The sequence below is a fragment of the Bos grunniens genome, chromosome 14 (genome assembly GCF_055505025.1).
Source record: "Bos grunniens cultivar Pamir isolate PY7600 chromosome 14, Bosgru_T2T1.0, whole genome shotgun sequence".
In the NCBI taxonomy this organism is placed as follows: Eukaryota; Metazoa; Chordata; class Mammalia; order Artiodactyla; family Bovidae; genus Bos; species Bos grunniens.
Window position 1 is genome coordinate 74,819,838 of NC_141178.1, and position 20,803 is coordinate 74,840,640.

The window sequence follows — 20,803 nt, forward strand, 5'->3', positions numbered from 1 at the left end:
ACTGAAGAAGAAAATGCAAAGAGGAAATTAGTAGGGTAAGGAAAAAAGTGAGGATGAACTGAGGTGGTTAAGAAGACCAATACCTTGTGGGAAATGAGAAAGAATGAGCTACATGGAGGCAGAAAAAGAGGAGAATGGGATGAACAGAGCCAGAGAAACACAATAGTTGAGAGAACTGAATCCAGCATTGTCTAGAAAAGAAAAACAATGTTCCATCAGTAATCAGTTAGTAAGTGGTAGCATTGGGAGAAGGCGATGGCACCCCACTCCAGTACTCTTGCCTGGAAAATCCCATGGATGGAGGAGCCTGGTGGGCTGCAGTCCATGTGGTCGCTAAGAGTCGGACATGACTGAGCAACTTCCCTTTCACTTTTCACTTTCATGCATTGGAGAAGGAAATGGCAACCCACTCCAGTGTTCTTGCCTGGAGAATCCCAGGAACAGGGGAGCCTGGTGGGCTGCCGTCTATGGGGTCGCACAGAGTCGGACACGACCGAAGCAACTTAGCAGCAGCAGCAGCAGCATTTGGGGGAATTGCTGTTGAAGGGACTCCTTCTGCCTGGGATGGAAGGTTGACCAGATGGCCAAGCTCTGAGATGGCTGCTAATACTAACATTATTGTTAAATTATATTAAAATATTACTAACATATTATTAGACTGTATGTTCTATAGGGGCAGAGATTAGACTGTTTTGTTTTGCTGGATTTTGTTTACTGCTATAATCCCAATGTCTAGAAGAATGCCAGGCACAGAGAAGGCATTTATATTGACTGAGTAACATTAATAACACAAATGACTATCTATTATTGAGCATTTCTTCTATGTAAGGTGCTCTTAGCTCAATAAAGTCTACATTAATCACATTTTTTAGATGAAGAAATTGAAACTTGGAGATCCAGCAACTTTCCCAAGACCATACCAGCTGTAAGAGGCAAAGCAAGTTTGGGAAATTAAGTTTCTCTTACTTCAAAGATTTGCGAAGACTCTGCCTTACTAATGAGGGGTCTCGGTGAGAGGCCAGCATCTCTCCTCCACCTTGAGGACTGCAGACCCTTTAGTCAATACACTAAGTCCACCAGCCAGGCCCTTCTTTACCTTCCAGAGCAGCTGCTGGGTCTGAGAGCCCCACCTCTCAGCCTTGGGGCCAATCCACCTCAGAATGCGATCAGTGTGCCTCTCTTATGAGCACTTCCCCTTGGTCTATCAACAGGTGGGCGACTGATCACCCCTACTGGTCCGGGAGAGGCAGTCAGGACAGGATGACAGTATGGTGCCAATCCAGCAATATGCCAAGATGAAGCCAGCAACTTCCCACTAACAGGCCCGGAAGTGGGAGTCCCCAGACAGCCACAGTGGCAGAAGGGTATGACTTATAAGGAGATTCTAGTTCAGAATCAACTAATAAATGCTTCATGCCTACTAGTAGGCTCATTTCATTCATACACCCTACTTTCTTTAGCCTAAAAACCAACCTGGTGATGGGGCAGTGTGATCACCCCCAATTTATGGGTCTTGCACAACCTGGCTCATGCAGGCGCATGCGGGTCTCTTCCCTCAGAGACCGAAGGCAGAGTCCAGAGGTGAACTTCAAGTCCAGCCCATTTTCAACAATGTTGGAATCCTTTTCAGCCATGCAGCTTAAGATACAGAAAAGAGATCAGCCTTGCTGAGCTCAGAGTGTGGTCTCTGACCTTTTCCTTTACCCCTTGTCCACCTTAGAACTTCTGAGCGCAGTTCTCATCATTGACCTTCCACGATGCTGACCACTTATTATTGTTGTGAAGACTGTAACACACACCATGCAGAACAAAGTCTCAGTGAACCTGAGAGGATTCTCTCACTCGTCCATTCAGCAAATGCTTACTGGGTATCCACCAGGAGCCCAGCAAGCCTGCAGGGGACTGAGGTTGCTAAGGAACAACACAGTACCTCCTCAAAGGAGCTCTCAGTCCGTGTGGGGGAGATGAGCAAGCAGATCAGTCCGGTGCAGAATCTTACGGTTAGGATGCTGCCAAGGACAGGCCATTCTAACCAGCTGGCGGGTCAGGGAGAAACTTCCCCGGAGGAGGTGACCCAAGAACTCAGCCAGGGTGAAAGCGAGTAGCCAGGAAAAAGCAAGGGATGGGCGTTTAAGACAAGGGGAGCAGGGGCGGTGGGATGGGGGTGGAAGGTCTTCGATGTTCACATTTGCTGTATTCTCTGCCTTTAGGATAGAAGCAAGAAATAACATCTCATGGGTCTGGTTCATTTTTGAGTTTGTTTGCTTTTTTTAAGCATGCACTAGTCTATGAGACCACGATCAGCCCAATATCCTGGCTCTCTTGTGCCATTAACCACAGCCCAGCATAAGATAATGGTTGCTTTAAAGCACAAATTTCAGGGCCTTGCAAAATCCTGAATCATCAATGAAAGGTTTGGTTTTGTTCACTTGACTAGGCTTGCTCCTCAGCGGGAGGGAAGGTGTACAGTGCCTCCGCTAATGAGTTGAAATTCAAGTGTCAGGAGCCCAAACCCGACCCGACAGAGTTTTCCTGTGGAATGCCCGATTAATCAGAATTCCAACCCTGGCACCACACAGGCCACGTTCTGTCTCCCCAACACTGCAATTCCCTGGGCTTTGAGCAGCCCCTCCTTCGATTCCAGATCCATTTCCAGCCATTTGCCAACCATGAGCTAGGAAGGGGAGGCAGAGACATGACAGAGTCGTCTGTTACCAAGGGGGCAAGGGGCACCCAGGGATGCCTCGTGAAATACCCAGAGTCCTGAAATTGTTGGCAGAGGGTCATAACTGGGATCCCAGCTTAGAAACAAGAGATGACCCCCAGCATTCAAATGTGAGCTCCAGAAACTCAACCATGTGACCCTGGACAAATGGTTCTATCTGTTTTGGTTTCCATATTCTCATCCATCAAATACAGGTAACAATTCCCACGTCATGAAACTGCGACAAGAACTAAATGAAATAAATAATTTGCATGTGCAAAAGTACCTCGCTAGGTATGCAATTCTTCTTTCTTCCACAATGTAAAATTTTCCTGGATCCTCTCTGGGAAACTGAGGTTACATACACCATTCCCACACCTGCTTCCAAGTGATGGAATAATTCTAGAGAAGGATAAAATCGGGCCTAAGCTATCCCCTCCCCAGAATGTCCAAGAAGGGGCAAGAGTGCTGGCTGGGAAGGGTGAAGGAAGAGAGAGCCCACAAACTCCAGTGGGACCCCAGGTTCAGAAGGCAGCCAGTATGTACAGAACGCCATTTATGTCAAAAGGACATGTAAGGCCGTGCATGCTTGTGTGCACTCAAGTAATTTGTATGCCTCATTATCGCATATTCCAGTATTATCACCAGTTCAATTTGACTAAATACAGCACTAGAGACAGAGATGAATATATTTTAATTCTTTTTTATCAACTGATGAAAGCAAACAGAAGAGCAATTGCTAACCCTTCTCTCCAGCCACTAACACCTGCAAATACACGCAGACCTGGATGCCAAAGGCTACATTCCCCCCTGCCCCGACCCTCAAAAAAAAAAACAACCCATATTCCTGGTTGGATGCCTTTCGTGCCTCAGTTTCAGGCAGGCTTCAGGAACCTCTCGGATGAAACCTGTTGCCAAGCCTGAGGTCCTGTGCGGAGGCCCCCACCTGGTGGTCAAATCTGGAACTGCCTTTCCAACCAAGGAAGATTGGCAGGTAGTGTTTAACTCCAAGGCTCCCTGAACTCCTTTCCACCCATTAGTCGTCGGTCAATTGGAGAAGGACAGGGAGGAATATTCACTGCTAAAAGTACAAGCTGAAGGGTCAAGGTCTTGGTCACTTCCCCGTCAAAAGCCTGGTAATGGTACAGCTTCCTAAGGAGCAGCCATCAGAATGACTAAGCCACAGAGAGGAAGCAAGGGGTACCTGGAAGTGCCCTGCCAGCCCGGCGCGGGTGGGGCGGGGGTGGGGGGTGGAGTCGGGCGGGGGGTGCATGTTAACAACCCCGACTTCTCCTCCTGGGAAAGTAGCCACCACTGTCATCCTACCCTCCCCAAACACAGCAGGATATTTTATCCAGAGCATTGGGCGCAAAAGAAGTTCCATCTTCCTGCCCATCACGCATTTACATTCTGGCTTGAAACAGACTCTTTCCAGGGGAAGGATGCTTGGGGGCAAAGCTTCAGCCCAGGCCCCTTCACACGCCCTCTGCCCTGGCCCGGCCACAGCAAGAGACGGGAAGGAGTTGAGGTGGAGGGGATGATAAGACCAAATTATGGAGATGTTTCACCCAAAATTATCCCTGGCCCTCATCGACTGGCAAGGTGAAGCCCCCACCCCTCATTCCAGGCTTAGAGCCGGAGAATCATAGTTCCCCCTTCATCCCTCTCTCTCATTAACTTCCCTAAAAAGAACCCCAAAAGATGCATGTTGGCCAGCCCCAGTCCCAAATGGAGCAAACCACGTTCCTTTCCACACCAGAATGGAGCCCGAAAAAGGGCAGCACAAGCAAGCAATCGATAGCCGCGCTCACACTCACACACACACACCCCACTGTGGGCAGTGTACCACTCCCATCCCCAACTGCAGGATGTATCATCTAAACTCAGCAGCGATCCCAAGTAGAAGGGACCCACCCCAAGCAGAAACACAGAGCGCATGGGAGGATCCGCTTTATCCCGTTCAACCTCCTCGTTAATTAAGAAAAACCACAGAATTCTTTTAAGCCTGGCTACCAACATCCGGAGATGGTGCCACAAACGCGCACCCGCGCGCGCGCACAGAGGTACCAATTCGATCCCCAAATCAGCTGAGGAGCCACGCGTGGATTTTTTTTTAAGCCTTGGGGTTCAACTCCCAGGTGTCCAACACCCTGAGAGTGGTCCACAGACACACAGGCATACACAGCAGAGGGCAGGCTGCTCTCCAATTCGGTGGACGGGCGCCCCTGGACTTGGAAGCCCCAGAGCCGTCCTCGGCTCCAACCCGCACCCCGAACCCCTCCACCTCACGCACCGCCTCCGAGGGGCGCCCGGAGAGGCCCGGTACTCACACGAGCGCGTGGTAGAGCAGCGCCCAGCCCCGCGGTCTCTCGAGGGCGTCGTAGATCAAAGTTTGGATGCGTCTGTACTTGGCGTTGTTCCTCTTGACTGGGCGGCTCAGGGGCGTCTTGGCCAGGAGCCCGATGCCCTGCGGGGTCCTCCGCTGCCCCTCGTCGCGGCCGCCGCCCTCCAGCAGCAGGGTCCCGTCTTTGTCAGCTCCGGCTCCCAGCGCCAAGGTGACTTGCTCCACGTCGCCCGGCGCTAGCCCCACTTTCCGCTCCTCGTCGCCGGCCGCCGCCGCGTCCCCTCCGGCCGGGTTAGCGGCCCCGCCGCCTCCGCCGCCCCCGTCGCCGCCGCCGCCAGCCGCCCCCGCCGGCCTGCGCGCCTTGAGCCCCATCTGCCTCGCCCCCGCCGGCCGCTTCGCCTTCTCCGCTGCTGCTCGGGGAAGAAGGGGCGCTCGGGCTGCGTGGAAGAGGCGGCGGCGGCGGCTGCAAGCCCGGGAACTCCAATGCCATGATCCGCGCGCCCCTCCCCACCAGCCCCCCCTCCCAAAAGCAGGCTAAGGCGGGGCCCCGGGGGGCAGGGGGAAAGGGTCACATCCCGCGCGGTTCCGCCGCGGGACCCCGAGGGGCGCGGGCCGGGGGCTGCGGGAAGCGGGCGAGGGCGCGCGAGGCTGGCGCGGAGGCGCTAGGGCGCGCGGCGGCTGGGGCCCGGCACCGGCGCTCCCGGGCGGCGGCGGCGGCGGCGGCACCCGGGCCGGCGAGCCCGAGACAGCATCGCAGTTTATTTACAAGCCCGGGGCCAGCCGCCCTCCCTCCCTCCCGCCCGCCACACGCGCCGCCGCCGCCGCCGCCTCCTCCCGCCTCCGCGCTCCCCCCGGCGCCCCTCCCCGCCCGCTCCAGCCTCAGCCTCGCTCCGGCGGCGGCAGCAGCGGCGAGCGAGCGCGCCGCGGGCCGAGCGCACGCCGCCTCCCTCCCGCCCTCGCCGGGGTGGGGCCCCATTGTCCCGCCCCGTCGCGGCCGGAGGCCCACGGCGGCGCCCCGCCCCTCCCCGCGCCCCTACCCCGCGCGCCCCGCGGCCCGGGATCGCCGGTGCGCGCGGCTGCGGCCGCGGTGCCGGACTCCCCGCGCTCCCGTGGGCGTTGGGGCTTTCCCCGAGCCGGGCGTAGAGGGAAAAGACAAAAAGAGCAGGAGGGACGGGGTGGGTGGGAGGGGGGGTCATGGTCTCTTTTTCCCGTTCTTGCATCTTCAGATTTTTCTAGTCACCTCCCAACCCTGCTTCTTGGCTTGGGAAGTAAAATCCAAGTTGCTGGGGTGGCCAAGGCGGAGCGCACCGGGGACCCACCCGCTCGGGGGCAGCGATGCTCGTGGCTCTGCATTCGTGGTTCGTTCCGCCCTCACGCCCCTGGCCCTTGAATGGCACCTCCGCCAGCTAGCGAGAGCAGAGGGCGAAGAAATAGGACACGGGGAATCGGTTTCGCTCCTAACTTGTGCTCTTGGCAGGTCCTTCCCTCTCTGAGTTTCTGCTCATTCATTCAGTGACTAAACCCACGTGAGGTCCTTGTGCTCAGAGAGCTTGCCTTCTCGAAAGGTAGAAAACAATAACGGCGAAACACACGGGAACGGCATAATTTCCTCCGTGGGTAATTCAAGGAGGAAAGAAAATAGGCGTGCAGGGCTAGAAGCGGGGAATTTCTTTAAATTGTCTGTCCCTGGGAGGCCTCACCGTGGAGGTGATATTTTGGAGGCGAGATGAAATGGCAAGCTGGAGCAACTACGTTAAATGTCCAGAAGCGCCTTCCAGGCAGCAGAACAGTAAGTGCAAAGGTGAAGGACGGCTTGAGCTTCCTGAGCTCCAGGGAGAGAAGAGGAAGGTGAGGCCTCAGTTGAGGAGGAGCAGGGGGAGGGAGGGTGGGGGTGGACTATATCTTGTTAATTCACTAGGGTCTTGCCCTTTGAACCTGACTCCCTCCCTCCCTCCCACCGTGCCCACCACCATTAGAGGAAACCCTTCATTCCAGCTGCCCTGGTACCTTGTGCTGCGTGCTAAGTGAGTTCAGTCGTGTCCGACTCTTTGTGACCTGATGGACTGTAGCCCATCAGGCTCCTCTGTCCATGGGATTCTCCAGGCAAGAATCCTTGAGTGGGTTTGCCATGCCCTCTTCCAGGGGACCTTCCTGACCCATGGATCCAACCTGTGTATGTTGAGTCTCCTGCATTGGCAGGCGAATTCCTTACCACTAGCGCCCCCTGGGAAGTACCTGGCGCCTCCTTTGATTTTCCCTCTTTCCCTCTTGTAAGCTGGCTTGGGTGGAGGGGAGGGGCTGTGAGCAAGGCCAAGCCTAGGATCTACCCCTAGAGTACAGAATGGAGTGATCTGAAGGCCTGCATGTGAACTGGGGCTCTGGATTCGCTTGGAGGAAAGGAGAGTGAAAGGGAGAGGAGGGCAGGGGCCTGGAGGAGAGAGAGCATGGGGAAAAGGAGAAAGGATGAGGGAAGGGAGAAGGGATGGGGGAGGGGAGAGGGATGGGGGAGGGGCAGCAAAAAAACGGAGTGGATGTATGGGGTGAAGAAGGAGGGGGGGACCTATATGAATGACTGTCATAGGGAAGAGCCTCAGAATTCTCAGAACCAAGAAGGCTGAAGTTTCAAGAAGGGAGTTTAGAAAAAGAGTTAAACTGTACTGCAAGGCTGAAGCTCTTAAAATGGTGTTGTACAGGCACAAAAATATACTGCTTGGTGCAACAGAATAGTTTGTCCAGAAAGTGTCTCTAATATGAGAACTTTATATAAAAGAAGTCATCAAAACCCAGTGAACAAAAATTGTTCCTTGGTCAGTGGGCTGTGGGGTGAGTTTTGTGAAGACTACATAAACTGGTAGATGGAAACGGGACTCTATGAATGGCAAAACCCCCATAAAAGTTCACGAATAGATGAATGCTCAACAATGAGTTGGAACGTGTAAGTAACCAGTCAGTACAAACCCTGGGAAGGAGGAACAGTATGGAGAAAGGGAATCGCCTCCAGTGAGAAAAGTCCCAAACAGAAGGGGGAACACCTGAAGTGGGCTCCCTGACATCTGTTACCCTCCACCCACCAAATACCAACACATGCCTGTACTTTCTGCCCCAGCCCAATCCCAACTACCTAGAAAAATTCTGCCCTCTGTATTTGAACACCTTGTATAAAGTTACCCTTCTCCCCCAATCCCTTTCTGTTTTATTTACTCATTACATTTATCACTGTCTGAAATGGTCATATTTGCATTTCGTTTACTATTCTGTCTCTAAACAAATGCAAGGGCTCAGCATCCTAGAAGAACGCCTGTTATTTATAATAGTAACCTCTCAATACTTACTGCCAGCATGAGATAACAATGAATAAATGAATGCAGAATGCAAAGACCCCAGAACAATGGTTGGCACCTAATGAAGCATTCACTGTATGTCTGGGTCTGAGATTTTTGTTTTTGTCTTTTACCATTATGGGAGTCTTTAATCTTAGGAAATGTTAGTTCTCTTGCGACTTTAGTAACATAGTGACAAAAAAATTTTGTCAACACTTAAAAAGCCTCCCTAGATAAGCATAAAAGGGTAGTCAAGAACCACATAGGGAAAAGATGTCAGAATTCATTACTGTGCAATTAATCAAAAGTTCAGATTTCCAAAATGACAGTTCAAACCTCAGGCACTTGAAAAGACTCCTATTTTGATAAGAGCTGCAGACTGTCAAATATTAATGTTTTAAGATCAAGTGCAAGGACTACCTTCATGCTGCCCCAAAAGGGTGAAGTAAAGTCAATATTAAATGCATAATTTTGATCCAATTAAGTCTAACTATAGGGAAACTGCAAGGGAGTTTGGAAACTGATTTTCTTCAATGGTTTTCTAATTCAGTGAAGATAGGGAGTTTGGAAATACCACAAACAATCTGGGTGCGCTCTGAGTGCTATTTGGGAAACTGTGTAATCTCAACCCTCAATAGCACAGATTCCAGATAATGGAAAGCAAGCATCCTACATCCCACTGGACGGAATTGTTTTTGAACCCTGAAGTCCCAAGAGCCTCAGGTATCAGCTGGATGCTGGTAGTTTGGTGATAGAGCCTCCATCCTCAAGGGTTGGACGGGCCGTGGTGCAGACGACAGGGCGCCCCCTCCTGGTTTTGCGTGATTTGTCACCTTGAAAACCCAGTCACTTCCTAGTTCTTACATTTTCCTCTCTGTATCCCCACTCCATTCCTTTGCTTTTGTTTTCACCTCTCCTGGTCTTCCTGTCACTGTTCTGTACAGCCAGTGAACTCTTTCCCATTTGCAGACAGGCAGGCTTGCTGAGAATAAATAAGGAGAAAGAGGGAGAGAGATTAAGAGACCTTCCCTGAACCTCAGTTTATGCCTCTGTAAATCCTCCTTCCCAGGGTTAAGCATGTGGTAACAAAATGAACAGAAATGTGCTTGTAGGAGATGACAACACTTCCAGTGATGGTTACCATCGTGGTGGTGGTGGTTTATCACTATTTGTGTCTAACTCTTGCAACTGCATGGACTGTAACCTGCCAGGCTCCTCTGTACATGGGATTTCCCAGGCAAGGGTACTAGAGTGGGTTGCCAGTTCCTTCTCCAGGGAATCTTGCTGATCAGGGATCAAACCCTGATCTCCTGCATTATAGGCAATCTTCTGCATTGCAGGCAGATTTTTTTGCCGACTGAGCCACCAAGGAAGCCCATGACTGTGATCCAATGATCAGGGCAGGATCTCAGGTTCACAGGAACGGGTAAATGGGAGCCTCTGCCTCCCTTCTCACGCAGCTCCCAGAACACCTTATGTTTTAGACCATGTTAAAATTTACTTTATTTTTTATTACTTTTATTTATATTTTTATTTATATTATTACTTTTCCTTATTGCACAAGAAGTACATATAGTTGTAGATAAATTATTAAATAAAGATCAACAAAAAGGCAATGATAATAATTTGTTGTCTTGTACCCAGAAGTACCCTTTGTTAATATTCTGGCGGTGACTAGCACTACTGCATCGAAGACCAAAGCTCAGCCCCCAACAGCCCCCAATAGGGCACCTTCCCCCTCCCCTTTCCCCTCTCCCCTTTCCCTCCTCCCCTTTCCCCCCTCCCCTATCCAGCCACCTGATGGCAGGTCGATTGCACTGGACCTTCTAATTGTGGGTGGGACAATATAACCTCAATGGATATGGAATTGCCTCCCATGCCCATTATGTTTCTGTTGACATCACCTTCCATGGACTGAGCACACATTCTTCATTCTCACAGAATCCCTCATAAAGCTGCTTCTGATCAGATCCTGCATGCTCCTCCCTACCCCCCCCCCCCCCCCCCCCCCGCCCCTTGCTTGTTACAACTCTACCTCTGGGAGGAGCCAGTGAGACAGGTCTTGGCAGCTAAGGAGACGCTGCTTTTTTTGGAAGAGACAGGACAAGCTCCAATTTTAGGTCTTTTAACAACCTCAGGCCAAGAGGAAATGTGTTTGAAAAGGAAAGATCCCACGTCTTCCCTATATGTATTTTTGTTCTTGAAAACCCAGCTACAGCAAATCCTCAAATGTGCTGCCCTCTTCCCTTCTTCCATGTGTTTGTTTTCCTTCCCCTAAACTTCAGACCACTCTACATGAGGGCTTCCTTGCAAGTGAGAAGACTTCCTGGGAATGAATAAGATGGGAGTGGCGAAAGGACACCCAGAGGCCGAGGGCAGCTTAAAGTACAGATCTTAGACCTGGACTCAGATTCCAGTCCCAACTCTGACTCTGAGCTTAGTGACCTTGGGCTGGTTGCTGAACTCATCAGGTCTCAGTTTCCTCATCCGCAAAATGGTCTGAACACCATTCAGGGACCCATGATAAGGCAGAACTTTGTAGCCTATGATGTACTGCTCACGTTGAAAGTGTAAGTCACTCAGTTGTGTCCAACTCTTTGCAATCCCATGGACTGTGGTCCATGGTATTCTTCAGGCCAGAATATTGGAATAGGTAGCCTTTCCTTTCTCCAGGGGATCTTCCCATCCCAGGGATTGAACCCAGGTCTTCCGCATTGCAGGTGGAATCTTTACCAGCTGAGCAATAAGGGAAGCCCAAGAATATGGAGTGGGTAGTCTATCTCTTCTCCAGTGGATCATCCTGAGTCAGGAATCAAACCAGGGTCTCCTGCATTGCATGTGGATTCTTTACCAACTGAGCTATCAGGGAAGCCAGTTTGAGTAACTGTTCACATTACTCAAAGGTATTTGGACACATGTCTGTAGAAGGCAACTCAAATCAGGAGGGATGAGGAATGAATGAGCTTTGAGCCAAAAGGTACTCAGCTTCAACCCAGATGGCAAGAACCAAAGGGTTTAGTTTTGGTTGTTCTCAGGGAGAATGCATATTTGTTTTTCCTGCCTGGCCTTTGCCATTCTTACATTAACCTTTAAACTTACTTTGCATGTTTCTTCATGTCATTTTGACTTTTTCTTTTAAATAATTGTATATAATTTTCCTTTAGTCATGTATGGATGTGAGAGTTGGACTATAAAGAAAGCTGAGTGCCAAAGAATTGATGCTTTTGAACTGTGGTGTTGGAGAAGACTCTTGAGAGCCCTTGGACTGTAAGGAAATCCAACCAGACCATCCTAGAGGAGATCAGTCCTGAATATTCACTGAAAGGACTGATGCTGAAGCTGAAACTCCCATATTTTGGCCACCTGACGTGAAGAACTGACTCATTGGAAAAGATCCTGATGCTGGGAAAGATTGAAGGCAGAAGGAGAAGGGGATGACAAAGGATGAGATGGTTGGATGGCATCACTGACTCAATGGACGCAAGTTTGAGTAAGCTCTGGAAGTTGGTGATGGACAGGGAAGCCTGGCGTGCTGCAGTCCATGGGGTCGCAAAAAGCTGGACACGACTGAGCGACTGAACTGAATTATATTGGGTAAAATAGTCAATTCATCCATCTAATGAATTCATTCATTCATCTTTCCAGTGAGCATTTATTGATTGCCTGTTTCATGTATTGCTCTCTACCTGTGGGAAACAGGAGGAAAAAAGAAACGAAAGTTGAGTAATGAATTCCATGTTTAGATGAAAAGATGAGACAAGCTATGCAAAACAATTCACTCATCTCTGTATTGTCATGGCATTTCAATAACCTGGTTCACGATAGACAATCGTTGCCATCATCATCATTATTTACATTTATTGACTGCTTGCTGTATGCCTGGAATTGGGTTTATCTTATTTAATCCCAGCAACAAATTTATGCGAGATAACCACGATGAAATGACAGAGAAGTTAAGTACTCTGTTCAAAGTTACACAGCAAAAAATGTCAGTCCCAAAATTCAAGTTCAGGTTATCTAGCGTTTATACTTTCAACCCCTAAGTTGTATTACTTGCTGAGAATTCTGTGCCAAGTGAAAGGCCCAGCATATGTAAAGGCTCCATCAAGACATGGTGGGGAGTTTCTAGGGCAAGAGGTTCAGAGGGCTGGAAGCGAGCATAAATGGAGCAGGTTCTCTCGCCTGTGCACCAGGCTTATAAACCTGCGGACCAAGAGGTGCTTTAAGCATAGGCTCACGTGACGCCAGGTGATTGTACAAATGGCTTTGTGACGACTCTGTAGAAGAAAGGTTGGGACTGGGAGGAATTAATTCTCCAGGAGCAGTAAGAAGACTGTTGGTGGAGCCCATCAGATAGATGCTGAGGTCCAGAAGAAAAGAGGTGGCAGGCCCTGGAGAGGAGCGGGGGGGGGGTGGCGGCAAGAGGTATTTAGCAAAAAGAGTTCTCAAGAATTGGTGTAAAGAGTTCTCAAGAATTGGCATCTGGAAAAAGGCAGGGCTGCGTCACCGGGTCACTTGGCATTTTAGAGGCAGAAGCACATCCACCCAATGTCCCAGCCGCCCTCCCTCCTGACTGTGGGTCCCCTGCTAAGCTGAGCATCCATCCTCTGGCTCCAGTAATTGGCTCCCTGGGCAGTCTGTTCCTTCCTCTCCATCAAATTAAGCTCTTTCTCTTCAGGTCTTGATTGTTAAAGCACCCTGTTTGCCCATGCCATTTACATATTCCAATTACCCGCTGCCATTTCCCTGCTAATGAGCCCATGTACCTGCGTTCAAGAGTGTCTGGCCTGGAGCCTGTTTGCGCAGGAGGGCAGAGCGCTATTCACAGGGTCTTCAGACAAGGAGTTCTGGGGCCATTTTCTCACCTCCTTCTACTCCTGATGGAATAGACCGTTGTGCTTCATTATCCGCCCCCACAGACATCACGATACTCCGTTTACTAGTTGACAGTGAGAAAAGCTCCATGCCAACTGGAGGAGCACTCCCGGTCCTTACTGCCGTCATAAAAGGTCCATTGTATCCTCAGTCAGTCACGTGCGCGGAGCCTGTTAAGTCCAAGGTCTTCTGAATTTCCATCCCTGAACGCTTTGCAGAGGGGAAGCTGATGCTCGGATGCTAAGTAACTGGACAGAGGATTATGGGTAGCTGCCCAGTGATGCTGCCTACGGTGAATGCAGGCTTTTGAAACAGGCTTCTCTGGGCAGGAATCCTTTCTCTGAAAAATGCTAAGTGTTTGACCCTGGACCGGTTAAATAATCAATGTCTCAACTTCATCTGTAAAATAGGAATAATGATTACCTTAAAGGGATGTTTCAGGAGTAAGGGAGTTAACATTTGCAAACCTTTGGTACTTAGAGGCAATTAATCCATATTAACTGATACACTATGAATATTAACATATTAATTATGATAATAGCAATTGTTATGATATCTGAATTAGAAGAGAACTTCTGGGTGTTAAGTTCAGTGTTACTCAATCTCTGGTGATAGTGACCCACGTTTACATTACAACCCAGTCCACGTAATATACTACTTCCCTGGTGGCTCAGACAGTAAAGAATCTGCCTGCAATGCAGGAGATCCAAGTTTGATCCCTGGGTCAGGAAGATCCCCTGGAGAAAGGAAATGGCAACCCACACCAGCATTCTTGCTTGGAGAATCCCATGGTCAGAGGAGAGCCTGGCAGGCTACAGTCTACAGGGTTGCAAAGAGTCGGACACAACCTGCTGCTACTGCTGCTAAGTCACTTCAGTCATGTCCGACTCTATGTGACCCCATAGACGGCAGCTCACCAGGCCCCACCGTCCCTGGGATTCTCCAGGCAAGAACACTGGAGTGGGTTGCCATTTCCTTTTCCAATGCATGAAAGTGAAAAGTGAAAGTGAAGTCGCTCAGTCGTGTCCGACTCTTAGCAACCCCTGGACTGCAGCCTACCAGGCTCCTCCATCCATGGGATTTTCCAGGCAAGAGTACTGGAGTGGGGTGCCATTGCCTTCTCCCTGGACACGACCTAGTGACTAACATTACATTACAACTAGGTAATGTAATATACATGTAATCCACTGAAATGGACAGTTCTTGAAACAGTGCTAGTCTGACTGAATATACCTTCTGATATCTGCTATTCTATAGCTTATAAACATGCTGATTGCAAGCTGTACTTGTCTGCCAGCAGTGCCAAGACAAAATGCCACAGATTGGCTGGCTTAAAGGACAGAAATTTGTTTTTTCATGGTCCTGGAGCAGAAGTCCAAGACCAACTTGTTGGCAGGGTTGATTTCTTCTGGTGCCACTCTCTGGCTTCACATGTTCTCTTGCCTGTGTGTGCCGACACCTGGTGTCTCTTTATGTGTCCAAATTTCCTCTTTTTATGAGGACACTGGTCATATCGGATTAGGACCCGTCCTAAGAGCTTCATTTAACTTAATCACCTCTTTAAAGGCCCTGTCTCCCGATACTGTCACATCCGAGGTCCTGCAGGTTAGGGTGCCAACATTCGAATTCTTGTTGGGGGGCGTACAATTCAGCTCATAACATGAGCCCACTACAGATATTCTACCTTCCACTGAAAGGTCATGAACCTGGCTAATAAGTTGTGAATCCAGTTCAATCTATAGCCAAGTCCTTTGGTCTCTACTTGAATATCTCCAGCACGTAGCCTTCTAAGGAATCTCAATGCTGAATAATCACTTCGTGCATGTTCTTTGGGAAGCCCTCTGCTATTAGGCACCTTTCCTTCTTTACCTCATTTAATCGTCACCACTGCCCACTGAGGTCAGTTTTACACAGATACATATGGGTTGCCCAAAGACAGAGAACAATGGCTGAGCCAAGATTCAGATTTTTCTCCAAATCTCAGAAGATGGAGTTTCCATAACCAGAAATTTCTTCTTCATGATGAGAGAAGGTATTCCCCAGGTAATGTGACTATAACATTGGTGCTAAAATTCAGGTGTTTCCCAGGAGGGCAGTGATAGCACCAGTTTCAGTGTTTGAAGACGTAGGCTTCAGTCCCAGCCTTGGCGCTCTCTGGCTAAGTGGACTTGGGGAGGCTATGAACGCTCCGTCGTGTTCACTTTCCTCTTCAGGAGAGTGGAGTTGTTAATAACGTCTATCTCGTGTGGTTGTGATGAAGTCCAAGGTTAACTACAGGGACCCAAAGAAATACTTGTTCCCTTGAAGATGATTGTTGGGCCACATTCTTATTGCTATTTGACTCATTATTAATTTCTTTGAGCCTAATTTTATTATTATTATCATTCCCATATTTTATATGAAATATTATATCTGTACTAAAAGCTCCCTAAGAAGACTACTGAAAGACTAGATAATCTAGCACAAGTAAGACATTGCATTATTTATTAAGAGAACTCAGTGGTGTCTTGATTTTTCTTTAGAAAAGTCAATTTGGGAAAAAATATGAAAAGAATATCTTTGTTCTTCAATGGAAGAACAGCCACTGTTTTAAAAATCTTGACTTCAGACTCCCTTTTAAATGGGTGCTAATTTGTACAATTTCTGAGACCACACCAAACAGGCTTTGTCAGTGGAAGTCCTGGCCTAGTTTCCATAAATTCCCTGTGTGGGGGACCAGGCGGGTCACAGAAAGCTGTGGAACTTATGCGAAGTGTAGTGCGCGGCACCTATCACAAGAGGGCGCAGTTCATAATGGTAGCGGCAAGTCGGATTGTGATAATGGTGATGGATAAAAGGAGAGGAAGGACAAAAAGCACTAAGAGAATGGGGAAGAGACTCTCGGGCTCCCACTTCTGGGGGATCAGTGCTGTCCAATCTGTTTCCCATCTCCTAGACCTCATACAGGCCACGCTTGGACACAGCCTACTCTAGTGGGAGGATCTCTGTTCTCCGGGTCTGTACTTCCCTCCCTGGTCTCAAGCTTTCTCTGTGAATGTCACCCGGAGTGGTTGTCAGACTGGAAACTCTCCTTCTTAAAAAATACATGGAAACAATCCATCAAATGTCATATACCTTTCGTTGTTGGCATGTTGTATACTTACGTGATAGCTGTTATCTTCTTTTAATTCAAAATAGTTCTCCAAACGTATGGTTGCGAGTGGAGGGGTGGGAAGTGGGAGAAAGGGACAGTCAGGGAGTTTGGAATGGACAGGTACCCGTTGCTATATTTAAAATGGATAACCAACAAAGACCTACTGTAAAGCACAGGGAACTCTGCTCAATGTTATGTGGCAGCTAGGATGGGAGGGGAGTTTAGGGGAGAATGGATACATGTATAGATATGACTGAGTCCCTTCTCTGTTCACCTGAAAGTATGCTGCTGCTGCTAAGTTACATCAGCTATACCCTAATACAAAATAAAACGTTAAAAAAATTCAGGCAGGGACCTCCCTGGGAGTCCAGGGGTGAGGACTCCCCACTTTCGATGCAGGAGGCATGAGTTAGAGCTGTAGTCAAGGAACTAAGATCCTGCATGCTGCAAGCTCAAACAGAAGAAAAAATAAACTTAAAATATAGAAGAAAAATGTTAAAAAAAAAAAAAAGGCATGCAGGCAGAGTGAAGGTCAAAGAGGGGACCAAAAAAGATCTTTGTATGGAATTTAAAACAAAGCCTGTCTTAAAAGCAGGATTGACATCAACAGGGGTTCCTGCCAAGCCCTATAGATTTGGGGAGCCCAATTATTGACTGAAAGGAGCAGAATTACATGAGAAAAGAGCTCCTGCTTAATCAAGAAATTACAGGGACCCTAATTTCAAAAAAATGTTAATAGGAAGTATTATGTATTTATATGCTGTCCTGAAAGATTTATGCCAGTCTTAATAGCTGGAGATGTCCTTCAAATTTTCCATCTGCCTTGAAATAGGTCTAATGTGATAATAAACAGGAAATCGACTGGGCTTTGGGACACACAGTCCTGTTTGGAACCATAAAATCTACAAGGCTGCTGACGTTGCATATTAAGTAGCTGATTCTTTCCTTTCCAAATTAAGAGCTCAGTTTTGTATTACACTCACGGATATAAAACTTGGCTCTGTGGTTTGGGATGCATGAGATCTCATTCACTAAATATTTCTGGAGCAACAAAGAGTTTCTAGGATCTTCCAGGCTTGGCAAGGAATGAGGTAAGACATAAACTAAATCATGGAAAAATCTCTCACTCTCTAGGAAGATGATGGAGAAGGGTAAGACAAGAGTAAAAATGATTGCAGTCAATTGTTTCAGAAAGATCCAGGCTTTCCTAAAGCATCCGTATGGTTTTATCGTGCCATCGTTGGGGATCTTACAAGCTTCATGCTTCCCTCCTAGCTTTGGCCAGAAGCTAAGAGCTGTATTTTTTTTTTCCCTGCTCCTCTATTTCTATGTTTAAAACTTCATTCATTTCATAAACAGCCATTGAGCAGCTACTATATGCCATGTCCTCTCCTAGGTGCCAGAAATACAGCTTTGAATGAAGGAAGCAAAACTTCCTGCACTCAGAAAGCTTACATTCAGGTAAGGCAGATAAACTGTCAACACAGCACTTAAGTCAACATGAGCATAAGATTTTCCTTCATGTTCCAGGTGTTTCTGGCTATGGAACCAACATGGCATGGCTGGCCTGTTACTATGCCATGTTTGAGCCTCGGCTGGGAAGACTCAATGAGTGGGTTTGGGTCATCTGGGGTGAGAGGATCCACCTCCAGGACAGCCTCTTCACTGGGGACCCCAGTAGGACTGTTGGCCAGACTGCCTTCACGTGGTCCCCTTGGGACAACAGGCAGCAAGGGTTCCAGAGTGAGGTGGAAGCTTTATGAACCTTTTGTGACCCAGCCTCAGGGTCACACAGCGTCACGACATACTCCATTGGCTGGAGGAGTTAAAAGCCCCTCAGATTTGGACAATAACTCAATGGAAAGAGTGTCAAAGAATTTGTGACTGTTTTTCAAATCAACACACTCCAATGGGGCCAATACTATAATTTGTGGTTCAGGACTTCAGACTTAGGGCCGATCAGAACAGGGTCTGAACTTGGGGTCAGGCATGTATGCATTCATTTAGCACGTGTTATTGGATTCTGAGGAGTGTGAGCCACCGTGCTAGGTGCTTCCAGCTCTGGGCTAAATGAGAAAGATTGAGCTTTCCCCTCAGGGGGCTCACAGGCTTGCAGGAAAGTCAGGTGACTAAACGAGCCATCGTTAAGACCGTTTGACCAAGGGACCATAAGACCATTCGACCATTTGACCAAGTGCCGTGACGAGAGCTACAGAGCGCCAAGCAAATACACAGAAGGAAAGACTAGCTGGGTCCGTGTGGTCATGTTATTTAAAATCCTTCTGCTCTTAGTTTCTTCCTTTGTACAATGAGGCTGCCAGGACCTAACTCATCAGGGTGATAGAAGCATTAGATGCAGTAAGGAGCCCAAAGTAGTCCTCAGACAGTCTTTCCATATGATCCTATTTTAAGTCTATAAAACCATGGCTCATTCTCTGAACTTTCCCCAGTTTTCTTGTGTGTTTTCTTACTTACTGTCTGGAATGTAAGATGCACTTTTTTATTATGGCTACTGTATGGGAAATGGATACTCTCTGCTTAGAAAGTTCTCCCCCTCGTATCTGGGTGGCTAACTCCACCTGTTAGAAGAGCTGCTGAAATGTTGTATCCTACTTAAACTTGTGTTCTACAATCTTCCTGAAACCCCTGTCTTTCCCCTCTTATTCTGTCCTGCCTTTCTTTCCCCCATAGCACTTACCACCTCTCACACTGTCTGTAACATCTCCATGTATTGTTTTTTGCCTTTCTTGTAAGGATAACTTTCACGTAATGGAATAAATGAATGTTTTGGGAGAGGGCATAGAAGGAGATGGGATCAGCAGTGTGGGCAGGGGGCTTTGTGAGCTGTAGTTAAGAGTTTGTATTTTTTCCCTTAAATCTCTATGCAAACCATTGTAGAATTTTGTGTGGATGTATGACATGAACTGCTTTACATTTTTATATTAGTCTGGCTGCCATATGGAAGATGGAATATAAGAAGTCTGGGTTAGATGGAAGGAGATGGGTTAGGGGCTATGTCAGATGTCATGAGTGATGCTGGGGTCTTGGACCAAGGTGATGACGGGGAGATGATGTGAGATAGATTTAGGATGGAGATGGCAGGCAGAACTGACAGGATGTGGCGATGGGCTGAACAAGAGGCTAAATGGAGGAAAGATACTGAAGATAAGTAGCTGGTTTTTGGTTTAAGTAATTGGGTGCAATGTGGTGCCATTTACTGATGAGTAAGATTATGGAAGAAGCAGGAGTGTGTGTGTGTACACGCGCGTGTGTGTATGTGGCATCAGAGCAAGGGCAGTAAGTCAAGATTACAGCTTGACCTTGTTAATTGTGAAACATAGATCAGACATCCAGGTAGAGAATTTCCATCTAGAATCTCTTCTAAGGAAATGACCAGAGATGCCTACCTAGATTCAATGAAGTTTTTCACTGCGTTATTTGTAAGTCAAAAACTGGAGAGCACCAGAGTATCTAGTGTTATCCTTGAAAGTGCTCCTTGTGAAGATTATAATGAGACCAGAAAATTCTCATTAAATAAACACATGAATAACTGGGTGAGCATTTACTGCATGGTGTGATAAGCACTCGTAGAAGAATATCTGCAAAATGCTCTTATGGTAAACTCCATAAATCACGGAAATTTAGGAGGGGAAGAAGCCTTGCAGGTGGTGGTGGCGTCATTTCAGCTGGCGCCAGGGAGGCCCTTGTCTAGGCTGTGCGTTTTGATCCTTACTCGTGGGTAAGACTTGAGAAGAACCCACACCCTGGCCCCTGGTTCTGTCACTGCCAATTAACTGGGTGACTTTGGACATATCACCGAACCTCTCTGAGCCCAGTTTCTTCACAGTTAAATGAGATGGGGGATAATCCCTTGGATTCCTTACTTCTCAGGGTTTCCATGATTGGAATGCTACAGACTCTCCTAGAGCATAGAAGGAGCCTTGGGGATCATCCCTTCCAGCCCCCTCCTAGTTCAGCTAATGTGTGGAAGGCAGGAGACCTCCCCAAGGGTATACAACTCCTCTCTAAATATCTTCATCGTCTTTACAATCTTCAGCAAGGAGGTGAAGACACAAACAAAGGAAGTGAAAATTTGAGCCCTGGAAATAAAACTGATGACAGAAAAAAAAAAAAATATATATATATATATATCAATTAGACTTGGTCTTAAAATAGCCAATTGCAACCTTAATTGATTTCAAATAATATATTTCTAGCTTTATGTACGAAGTATTATGAGGTATATTAGACTAAGTTGGATTTGCATCAGGCTTTAAGGCTTAGCAAGAAAAACAAAGCTTCTGCAATAATTTTCCTCCCTTCTACCAGTCTTATCCTCACTGTTTGTCCGTCCCCCACAAAATGTACCCAAAGCAATTTTCCAAAAATGTAAATATAATTGTGCACACACACACACACACACACAC

At 47.9% G+C, this 20,803-nt stretch overlaps 1 protein-coding gene across 3 annotated transcripts in view; it reads right to left on the bottom strand.

Moving 5' to 3' along the window:
* The window catches only part of KCNQ3 (potassium voltage-gated channel subfamily Q member 3), a 291,454-nt gene extending 285,778 nt beyond the window's left edge, over window positions 1-5,676 (bottom strand). For 2 of the 3 annotated variants that reach the window (XM_086337372.1, XM_086337373.1), the window contains exon 1: window positions 5,035-5,557. In XM_086337372.1, the coding sequence (XP_086193498.1) occupies window positions 5,035-5,420 (386 nt within the window). In that variant the 5' untranslated portion in view covers window positions 5,421-5,557. Of the gene's footprint in view, window positions 1-5,034 lie in introns of all 3 variants that reach the window. The other variant, XM_086337371.1, reaches the window with a different exon arrangement.
* Between the last annotated feature and the right edge of the window lie 15,127 nt (window positions 5,677-20,803).